Source organism: Thalia democratica, chromosome 6, assembly GCF_965202585.1.
Source record: "Thalia democratica chromosome 6, ktThaDemo2.hap1.1, whole genome shotgun sequence".
Classification (NCBI taxonomy): Eukaryota; Metazoa; Chordata; class Thaliacea; order Salpida; family Salpidae; genus Thalia; species Thalia democratica.
The window spans coordinates 12,345,751-12,356,928 of NC_139170.1; the positions used below are offsets into that span (position 1 = coordinate 12,345,751).

An 11,178-nucleotide genomic window follows, 5' to 3' on the forward strand; every position below is an offset into this window, starting at 1 on the left:
TACAATATTTTTTTTTCTTTTTGTTGTTTAAAATTAAAAACTTTTACATTAAAAACTCTTTTCAGGCGCAGACTTTGACTTTGAAGGCTGCATTTTGTCAGCGGGCTATAGTTTGCTGACCCCTGCTATAGGTCATTCTAATATACTTTGATGCAAAAGCTATATAAAAAACTAAACGCTTTGCCACTATCTTTTAAGTTTTACATTTTGCATAAAGTTTAAATAGAGCATAAGACAGTTATTTTATTTGTTTTTCTATTTATTTAGTACAACGAATAAACTTACGAACACATTATAAGTTTTAGGAATAAAATAAAAACTCAATCATATATATTTATAGAAGGTAGCTTTCTAGTTTTGAAATTAGAAAAAAAGTCAAAAACATTACCACAACATAAACGTAGCTTAATTTTTTTAACAGAAACTGATTGCTAAATTTGGTTTAAAAAAAAAATTGACTACACAAAATTAAGGCTTGATTTAAATAAAAGTCAAAAAAATACTTATTTTTTCATTTTGGCATTAATTTTGTGGTGAATTAAACTTGTTTAAACAAAAGAAGTTATAAACGAAGAGTTCTTAAATGTTGCAGAGCTAATTTTTATAGCTTTTTCTTTTTGAATTATCAATACTAGATGTATTAGATACCATAGAATATACAATTTTCAAATTAAAAACACTAAGTTACGGCTGCTCTTCATCACACCACCCGCAAGTGTCTCTGCAGTTCTTGTGCATGAAATTGTATTTATTTTCGCAATGATTTTTTGCTTTTCTTCGCAGGCATTTGTCCAGTGGCTTGAGATCCTTACAAACGACCGGACCTACATGTTTAGAAATAAAGTTTAGTTTGTTTGTTTACGTGCTTGTTACTTTTTGAAAGTATTTAACTTTTTGTAACTTATGAATTTGTGTCTGTAAAGTAAATTAAATTTGTCATTGACTTGACTAACAACTGTGAGTATGTAATTTAAAGCAGAGTCATTGTAAGTGAAGCTTCTCTAGTTTAAAAGGATTCAAAATTTATATTTTCGAGCCTAATTCGCTAAGAATAAACGAGAAAAGTTTAATTTAAGATACAATAATTTTTCCAACTACTAGTTATAAATTAAATTTATTTGTTGCAACTAAGATCAATAGAATAAAGGTATAAACAAAAAAAAAAAACTAAAAACTGCAAAGGACAAAAAATATTTATGTTTCACAAGTTCGAAAAATCACTAGGAAAATTTATAAATATAAGCTATAAACAGCTTTTGTAGTGAAGCTAAACCTGAAACTAGTCATATCACTACTTCAGAAAAATGAAAACAACTGCTTTAATGAAATCAAACTAACGTATAAATTAAGAAACTTTTTTTTCAACTTAAACCTCGATAACTTAAAAAGCTATAGCTACTTAGTTATTTCGTTTATGTATACTATATAGCATCAGTTTATGTAATTATAATTAAAAAAATGTATTTTTAGAACTTTTTTTTCAAACTCTCTTTTATATAAGTAAGTAAATAAATGAATATTTGTATTGTGTTTATATTTATTATTTCAAACAAACACATACGTCTTTATAATTAAAAAAAAAGCTTAGTTATACAATATTTTTTTTTATAGACAGATCGAAGTTAATTTTTTGAATACGTCAAGATACGTATACTTGTAAACTTAAATGAAATTTTCGTATTAAACTTTTTTTACTTTGATAACTGACGCTTTTTGTGTCATAAAGGCTGTCAGCAATATTGAAGAAAGGTTGTCTTTTTATAGAGTAAGTTTTTATCTCCTTATTAAAACACGCATATAGATTTTTGACGGTTGTCAATCAAAAAAATAACCACTTAATAAACAAAATCAATAATTTATTACCTTCACCACATCCACAGCTTCTTTCGCACTGATGAGCAGTTGAACTGACGCATTTACCACTCAGCATCGCTTTCCGTGCGCAGTTGTTTATGTCATCGGTGCAGTTGGGATAATCTGGTTGGTTGAAACACAAAAATGTTAACGAGAACATACGGTGTTTATTTTATCAAAAAATCGAACCGTCCACGCAATCGAACTCGGTAACGTCGAAACCATTTTCTCCGCAAGTTGCCGCTACTGAGCCGTTCACTGAGTGCAAGTGACCGCAAACCACGGAGGCGGTTTCTCCCACTTCGAACCTCACGCGGTCCCATTCGTTGAGGCGTCCCTCCCCGTTAACTGAAGGTGGCGTACAGAACGGGTCTGTAAGTTTCATGTTTGTAAAGTACTAACAAACTGATTGTATTTTAGGCTTGATATAACAATAATAGTCTTAACTCCTTTAATTTACCTATTTGTCTTAAAATTATCTTGTTAAAATTTACTCTTATCTAACTTTGAAGTACAACTCAAACAAGTGTTTTGATGACATTACTCTAGCATTGAATATTTAACAAAACAGCAACTAATTGTAATTAATGTACGAGGTATTAAAAAAGATCAGCATTTTTATTAACATTACTGCTTTACATAAAATTCAAACCTTCAACACATTGGAATGAAGAAATGTTGAACCCTTGTTGAGTGCAAGTAGCTGAAACTGGTCCTTGTGGTGAATGATACTGGTCACAAGCCAAATTAATCTGGTCGCCTTCTTCAAATCTGGTTGTACTTGATTCAATTATCACACCATTTCCAGTTACGGTTGGAAGATCTTCTTGCGTGCAATATGGATCTGTTTGTTTTAGAAAATAGTAATAAACAAAAATGTTTATTATTAACTCTTTACCTATAGAATATTTTACAGTAGTTTTAGAAAAGCTAAACTTTTTATTTACGATTTAGTCTTAAACGTTTTCATCTTTACAAAACTTGTTTAATTGCTAAAAATTGTTTACAGGTTCTACTTTATCACTGTGTTAAAATTTATAAATTATGAATACTTACTTACTTTTTTAAATAAAATTATAAAAACAAAGTTGAAGCTTTTGTTCAAAATTATATTTAAACAAGAATTAGTTTATTAATAACTGTTGTTTACCATTTCTATATGTTTTTTTATTTGTCGGTTATCTAACTAAACATTATATAAATGGTTGAAAATATATATGCAGGAATTTACTAGTTTTTATACTGCAAAGTACTAAATAAAAACTTTTCACAAATTATAACTGAATAAGATTTTGCTTCTATAAGTTTTCAATAAAGACTAAATAAAAAAAGCCGACTTAAAGACCAATTTTGTAAGTTTGATACTACGCCAATAAAAACTTTTGACAAATTATTTCTAAAAAACATATTACTTTTTTATCGTTTAATTTAAAAAATATTTATTGCATATAAAAGCTTAAAAAACGTCTAGAGTTTTTATTGAACTCAAAGTTTGTTTTACAGTTAAAATTCTTCAAATAAGACGCAGATAAAGTTTAACTAACTTTAATTACATAACAATGTTATTTATTTTATTGTTTCAGATTTTTAAAAATAGCGTGTCTATATAGAAAGCATAAATAATAAATAAAACTTTATTTTATTTAACTCTTAACCTTCAACACATTGGAATGAAGAAATGTTGAACCCTTGTTGAGTGCAAGTAGCTGAAACTGGTCCTTGTGGTGAATGATACTGGTCACAAGCCAAATTAATCTGGTCGCCTTCTTCAAATCTGGTTGTACCTGATTCAACTATCACGCCATTTCCAGTTACGGTTGGAAGATCTTCTTGTGTGCAATATGGATCTGGCGAACATGAAGTTTAATAATTGTCAAACCAAAAGCTATTTCAAGCTTTAACACTATTTTAGTTTTTATTTAGCATAATTTCAGTTTTATTTAAAAAATATTTCTAAGTTTTTATCTATAGCTATCTTAACCTTCTATGCAACCGAAAACGTCAGTTGGTTCAAACGTTCCGTCAACGCAGAAAATCTTGGTCACCCCATCGATGGCGGAGTGGCGATTGGGACAACTGGTGATGTTCAGCCACTCCCCGTGGTTGAAAGTCCTCGTGCGGTCCCTCCTCTTCAAAATAACCCCGCTCGACCTTCCGTAACTCGTTTCGTCGAAAAGTTGCGGAGTCGGGCAATACCCTAGTTTGAACATTATATGGTTTCTATTTTATTAGAGTAGGTGAGTTTTTCTTTTAGTCACAGACTTTTTCAGAAGTAGTTTATAAAAGAATTGTTTGCAACTTAGAAATGTTTGTAATTAAGTATGTATAAGTTAGTTCCTTTTTTAACGGCTTAGATATGTATCATTATCATTTTGTACAATCATTTTGTACAATTTTAATATTTGTTATCACATTTGGTAATAAAAATAGATTTAGTCGTTTTATTATCGTTGAAAAAGGGTTTTAAATTCTAATCAACACTAAATAATAAGAAGCAAATTTAATGTTTCTGTTAATTGTTTCTAAACCTTTAGTTTTCTAAGAGTATAAAAAAAATGAATTTGAATAATTGAAATCTAGAAGATACATTTAGCATTATAAAATTTATTAATTTTTTTCAAAGTAATGAAAACGAAAGCTTTTTTTGTAAATTTTACACTACAAAAATGCTTTAAACATTCATACAAAATAAACTACATTACAATGCATAGCGAACTCACTGTGCTTGTTTTCACAATCGTACATATGGTTAATTTGAGCGATATCTTCGGTTGTAAAATGTGTGTCCTGTCAAATAGAGTAATTTCAAGTATAAACCTATTAGTAAGTATATATTCAAGTATAATATTATAATTCAAGTATAATTTTAATTAAAAATAAATAAGTTCCAATTAAAAACTAATAAAAGCATTAAGTGAAAAATTCAAAAAAAAAAGTAATATATACATATATAACAAATTTATTGAATTTGTCATAAGTGCATTATTATAAACATCGAAAAACCCAAACACTGAAACAAACTACTGCTGTATAACTTTGTTTCAGTTCAACGTACCCTTTCAATGGGGAGTCCAGTTTCCTTGTCCACGATGGAGGCACCTTCAGATCTATTCTTGGCGAATGCGTAAGCTCCGTACATCATAACAGAGTTCAAGTCAAACGGAGAGTTGAACGAATCCACTTTGTATTGCTCGTATTTTCGAAACCAACGTTGTTTGTCTGTTTTAATTGGAAAAAGTTTTTTTTAGACAAAACAGTAAACGTGTTGAAAATTTCTAAAGTTATTTCTTGGTTTAGGTAACTTTGAAAAAACAAGTAAATATTCAAATAAATTAAAATTGATAATCTAAAGTTTAAAAATGTGCAGTAAAAATATTTATATAACAACAAAAAGCAATAGTCAAAAATTACTTTATTGTAAGTGAAAAATTATTTGTACTTAATCACCTTCTTTGATGTTATCCAGCATGATTGTGACGTAATCATCTCTATCCGGTCGCGATTGTTCGTGAAGAAAACCCAAAGCGTGCATCATTTCGTGCATGACGATGTTCGCAGTTCTACAGTTTTTCCCCAAAGACATCTAGCAAAACACTTTTATCAGTTTTGTAATAGTTTGTACGATGCAAATATCATGTACCAACTTATTTTAAGTTACTCTAGTTTATTAATTCATTGTTTAATTGGAAAAATATCATTTAATTTCGGAGAGTTTTGATGTATTTATAGCGTAAATTGCTGGTAAATTAATGAATTTTTACATGCTAAATAAAAAGTTATATAGTATTTGTTGACTTAAGTAAAAAAAGGATAACAAATCTTAAATTATAAATGTTATTAAATTGTTTTTCTTCAGTTTTTAGATTTGATTTTAACTTTTTTTTTTCTGGACTGGTAATATTCATTAATAAAGAACAAGTTTTAACTTTTAAGCAAAAAAAAAGTTGTTAACTTGAAAATACACTTCCTATCGATGAAAAAGTCAGCTAAATATTTTTAAACAAAAATAGCTATAAAATTTAAAACCTTCTGATAGCCGTTCGACCTTATTCTACCAACGTAAGACCAGCAGCCGGAGTAAAACGCTATATGAATATACGGCTCCTCAGTTGTTCTGTTTACAAGCCTTATGCACGTGTGGCTGGCCAGGCTCGCGTTCACTTCTTGTATCTTACCGTAGACTGTATCGGCTTAAAAAAAATTATCTGTCATTTTATTGCGTTTATTAAAGAACTAGCTCGTTTAGTGAAACTTTAGGGTCTTTTTGAAACGTAATCTTTTTTTTTTTGAGAACAATAAGAAAAACTACTTATGTTGCTGGCAACTTCCACGGGCACCAAGTAGTTTCCCTGGTCGTCCCTGATCATGTCCCACCTGCTGTTGAACTTGGTGGCTCCCCGCTTCACCCTCCGCCCCTCCACGCTCCTCTTCAGTCTCCTGAACACTTCTTCAGACACCATCCCGTCACCTTGTTCTTCGAGGGCGTCGTGAAGAGCTTTCTCCCGCTCCTCAGCCATCATCGTTTCCTCTTCAACCAGGCCTGAAAGTAAAAATCAATAGAAAACCAACTAAAGTGTCAACTAAAGTATTTGTTTCTAAAACATCTTTGGAGAATAAAAAGTTCCGACAACTAATATCAAATTAATAACAAAACTAACTTTTTTAACACCTAAATAAGCTTTTAAAAACACTGCATTTTTTTTAGAACAAACTTGGTCTACTTTTTTTATGGTTAGAAAATCAATGTTTTTAAAATATCATCTAAAATTCTAAAACAATCTAAACTATTATATAGAATCTTGGTCGGTATTTAAAAAAAAATAAATAATTTTAAACTCAATACAAATACCTTCTAATTCTAAGCATTCATGTATATCAAATTCATCGAAATCTATACTTTTACTTGCTAAGATTTCCTTGCATCTTGAGTTGTTTTTTATTTTTCCTGCATTGCAAAAAGCCAACAAAATTTGCAAAGCTGTTGACAAAATTAAATAAAATCTTCAACTGTAGCATTACAAAAAACAATATTAGATCAAGAATGTAATTAAAAAGTTAAACTAGGTTATAATTATAAGTATTAAACTCATTTCAGTAATTTAACTAACATTATTTAACAAATATTCTTAAAACAAAATTTATATTTGTTTAACAGTTCAAAGCTTATTCAACAGTTAATAAACAAATAGATTGCAAAAATATTTTTTTTAAACTAACCATATATTATCAAGATAGTTCTCATTACCAATTGTAATCTTTGAAGTTAATATGCTTGTCAATAACACAATAATATACTCAACTTTGATATGTAAAAATCAAAAATTATATTCGAAACCTTAATAAATTCTGATTTATTAATCTAAGGTTTAGAATGATTATGTAATTTAGAAATAATTTTCGTTTTATTAGAATGATTATTATATGTTTAGTAGGTTTAGCTGCTGAAGATTTGTATTCTTTTAATCCAAACTAGCATTAGCTTAAGTAAACAATAAATGACTGAAAACAGAATCTATTTTACAGTTTGTAGAAAAGTTTTACTTATATGACAAAGCTAAGAAACAATTAATCATTCATATTTACGTATCGGACTACGTTCATTATCGCAAAATACATACGTTAATAAAGTATGAATCACATATTTTAGCTTATACAACAGTTTTAAAGCTAATTTAAAATTACTGAAAATGTTAAAAAACTTAAGGATCAATCGAAGTTCTGCTATTAAACTACTGATTCAAACACTAACAACTTATAATTCTTTTAAAATTTGTACAAAAAGTTAAAAGAATCTATTATTCAGTTACATTCGATTAAGTAGTTGAAAAGAATTAGTGTTCAATAAGTTTAAAAATTAGAGCTATTTTAAATTACTCCCTGATTTTTTAAACAAAGCAAAATCTAAAGAGTACAGTAAAATTAAAAATAGAATATAAATTAAGTTGATTTTTTTTACTCCAAAGTAGAAATAACTCGACTAAATTTTTAACTCAGCATTTCAAAAAAGTCGAACTCTGTTGCCGTTATGATAAAACAATTTTTTGGCGGTTTAAATTTACTGAGAAAAATAGTTACAACTTTAAATTGATAACATGGCAAAATTTTAATAGAAGCAAAGAGCCTACTTATTAAGTTTAGTTAATAATAACTTTAATAGCTATTCTATACCAACCAAGATTTTCTAAGCGAACATACACTTAGTTGAAATTTACTTTAGAATAATATCAGACAAACTGTTTTTCATAAAAACAACATGTTTTAGCACATTAGTGAAATACAGAACACATTATTTTAAAAATAAAGAAACACAAGCACTGTTTTAAAGTTGTTAGTCACTTTATTTCTCTCAAACAAGTTTGAAGGATTACACATAAACAATTCGAATAAAAAATCATTTTTAATGATTCTCTGATAAAAATAATTAAAAAATGTAAAGTTAAGTTGAAAAAAAGTAACACAGGTTTGTCATTGTAAAATCATATTGATTAAAATCTACGTTCACTGATGTTCGAATTGATGCAATTTTGAGTTTAAAATGAAATAGGTCAAGAATTTGTATGTTAGTGTATTTACCTTTTATAACTTCTCTTTTATGAATAAACATTCATTTAAAGTGTTTATTAAAATAATGGAAATTAAGTAAGTTAATGATTCGCATTTTTGCATTTGTCTTTAGAAACTAATTTAAAGATTTATTTTTATTTTTTCAAACTGTAATAAATTTACCGGAAAAACTTTAAACACATGATTCATATTTTTTAACGTATGTATCTTGCGATAATAAACGCAATTTCATACGTAAGTTTGAATGATTAATTGTTCGTTAACTTTGCATTATAAGTAAATCTTTACTTTATAGATTTATAGCTTTGCTATAAGTTGTAAAACAAATGTCTAAATATTTATAGTTTATCCAGATATATAGTTAGTTCGACAGGAAAGACTATAAGCTTTTATTAGTTTTCGTATTTTTATTTAAAAACTATTTATCATAAATAAAAACTGTTTAAAAGTGTTTTGAAAACATTAGATTGACATGATAAGACATTTTTAAATAGGATTTCATTTAAAAAAAAATTCACATTAATTTAGCTTAATTAATCTAGCTTTAATTTAGCTTACAATTTTATAAACTTTTCATAAGCAAAACCGGCTCAAAGGATTTACAATGATATCAAAAACCATCTTAATATTTTATAGTTAGTTTAAAAAGCGAATTATACAATATTTATTTACAATTGATTAATAAGCTTTGAATTGTCGAAGAAAAATTAACTTTCTTGTTAAGAAATATTTTAGATTGTATAAAGTGAATGTAATTCTGTAGTTGAATTTTTTTTTTTACAGTTTTGCAAGTTTTGTTAGCAATTTGCGATGCAGGAAAAATAAAAACTAGTTCAAGATGCAAGGAAATATTAGAAAATAAAAACGAAGCTTATGATGAGTTCGAAATCAATGACTGCTTGCATTTAGGTAAATTTTTATACAGTCAATTTTTTATCACTTGTGAAATACTATGAAAAACTTAATTTATTTTGAGTCTATAATTTTTTAAGAACTTTAAAAAGATTTCAAAGAACTAAAATGAATCTGAAGAAAAGAATTTTAAACTTCAAGTTAAATATTGAACTTAAGTTTAGCATTAGTTTTGTGCTCAAAAAAAAAGTTAAAAGTGTATACAAATAATTTAAAGATAAATTTTTACTACAACAAAATCAACTTATATACAGGCTTGGTTGAAGGCGATATGATATTGACTGAGGAACAAAAGAAAGCTTATGAAGACGCCATTAAAAAAGAAGAAAACAAAAATTCAAAACAAAAAACATTAAATAGTTCACTATGCAGTGAAGTACTAGAAAATAAAAACGAAGAATTTGATGAATCTGATATTAACGAATGCTTAGAATTGAAAGGTATTTGTAATAAGTTTAAACTTCTTTTGAAAATAAAACTATTCAATTTAAAAAAACTTACTAAGTTTGGATGGTTTTAACCAGTGTTTTTTAAGTAAATTCTTGTAAGCATCATAAAAATAAAAAACTAAGTTGCTCCTAAAAACAACCAAGTGCTTTCTAAAAAAAAATTATTTTCTTTGTTTACTTATAGGAATTTTCTCAGGTACTTATAATCTTTTTGAAGTATATACTTTATTTGATACTTTAAATTTTATTGTTTAACTGCAGACCTAGTTGAAGGCGATATGATAATGACTGATGAGCAAAAGCAAGCTTATGAAGACGCAATTAAAAAAGAAAAAGACGGGAATATTATTAAACAATAAATAGCTATTATATTAAAAAAATAAATAAAAGCAAAAGCTAACAGAATAGTTTATCTATATTATTTGTATATTTACAAACGAATTGAAATGTAGTTATCCTTTTAAACGTAAAAGATTAAACCTGTCTTTTCCTTTAATTTTTAATCAAAAACATTTCGAAACTTTTACAAAATGAGCGTTAAAACATGATAAGGAAAAAAAGTATGAATAATTTAAACCTTTTGTTTTCTAATTTCATTAAAAGTTTCTTTAGTTGCAAATAAATTATTAATAATCTAAAAACAAAAAATAATACCTACAAATAAGATTTTTTAAATACCTTAAATTATTTAAATGTTAAAGTATTAGAATTTATAACCAAACTCATTGAAATTAAAAAAACTGAAAAGCAATGTAAAGCTTACAATTTAAAGTTGAAAAAGAATTCTACAACTTGTATCAACTAGTATACTCTCCGTGTTTAAAATATTTATTGTTGGGAACAAAAGCCTCTGCATTTTAAGTAATACCGATATAACTTTTTCAAACTGGAAATATACCCCCAACAAATGTACCATGCTGTAATATTCACCAAAACCCTCCAACGCATTTTTCAAAACAAGTGATCTCTGCTTGTGCCCACTTTGCACCCGCACACCGGACAGTAGTGCACCGCGTTGTAGAACTCGTCGAAGCAGCACGGTATCAGGCACAAGCAGCAAGGGGCTCCCCCCAAAAGAAAAATTGCAGAGCCAAGCACGCACGAGTAGCATCCCGGCTCGAGCCTGACTTTTGTGGTCACGTGATTGGCGCATCCGTTACACCTGACTGAGCACGGGTAGCGGGTCAGCCGGAAATGCTGCACCGGACTCGTGTGTATCACCTGAGTTTTAAAGTTTGTTTGTTTAAACTTTTGTTATATCAAATCGTACTTGCAATTTAAAAAGAGACCATTTAAAAATTTTAACTGTTTTGAATAAGTTATACTAAACTCGAATTTTTTAGGCTACGAGTTTATTTTACTTAGATAAAACACCTGTGTTTATTTTCACTTCAAATTT

At 27.9% G+C, this 11,178-nt stretch overlaps 2 protein-coding genes across 2 annotated transcripts; one reads left to right on the forward strand and one right to left on the reverse strand.

Moving 5' to 3' along the window:
- Positions 1 to 254: 254 nt before the first annotated feature.
- LOC145838194 (uncharacterized) lies at positions 255 to 7,339 on the reverse strand. The gene is made up of 13 exons (XM_082945753.1): positions 7,072 to 7,339; positions 6,704 to 6,832; positions 6,164 to 6,394; positions 5,881 to 6,044; positions 5,302 to 5,437; positions 4,910 to 5,073; positions 4,575 to 4,641; positions 3,836 to 4,051; positions 3,510 to 3,701; positions 2,507 to 2,698; positions 2,044 to 2,226; positions 1,864 to 1,977; positions 255 to 824 (listed from the first exon to the last, which is right to left on the reverse strand). Exons 1-13 carry the CDS (start codon positions 7,094 to 7,096, stop codon positions 685 to 687), a joined length of 1,953 nt encoding a protein of 650 aa, XP_082801879.1. The 5' UTR covers positions 7,097 to 7,339; the 3' UTR covers positions 255 to 684.
- A 1,576-nt stretch (positions 7,340 to 8,915) lies between these two features.
- On the forward strand, positions 8,916 to 10,321 carry LOC145839387 (uncharacterized). The gene is made up of 4 exons (XM_082946963.1): positions 8,916 to 9,053; positions 9,202 to 9,327; positions 9,585 to 9,770; positions 10,041 to 10,321. The coding sequence occupies exons 1-4, from the start codon at positions 9,023 to 9,025 to the stop codon at positions 10,136 to 10,138; spliced, it is 441 nt and encodes a 146-aa protein (XP_082803089.1). The 5' UTR covers positions 8,916 to 9,022; the 3' UTR covers positions 10,139 to 10,321.
- The last annotated feature ends 857 nt before the right edge of the window (positions 10,322 to 11,178 follow it).

What these genes read in the sequence shown, in the direction of transcription:
- LOC145838194 (XM_082945753.1), bottom strand. Translation starts at nt 7,096, where the DNA reads ATGAGAACTATCTTGATAATATATG. An exon ending in GGTCGAACGGCTATCAGAAG is followed by an intron (nt 5,438 to 5,880) that starts GTTTTAAATTTT and finishes GTGTTTTGCTAG; the next exon opens with ATGTCTTTGGGGAAAAACTG. An exon ending in CTGGACTCCCCATTGAAAGG is followed by an intron (nt 4,642 to 4,909) that starts GTACGTTGAACT and finishes TCTATTTGACAG; the next exon opens with GACACACATTTTACAACCGA.
- LOC145839387 (XM_082946963.1), top strand. Translation starts at nt 9,023, where the DNA reads ATGATATCAAAAACCATCTTAATATTTTATA. An exon ending in AACCATCTTAATATTTTATA is followed by an intron (nt 9,054 to 9,201) that starts GTTAGTTTAAAA and finishes TTTTTTTTACAG; the next exon opens with TTTTGCAAGTTTTGTTAGCA. An exon ending in CAATGACTGCTTGCATTTAG is followed by an intron (nt 9,328 to 9,584) that starts GTAAATTTTTAT and finishes ACTTATATACAG; the next exon opens with GCTTGGTTGAAGGCGATATG.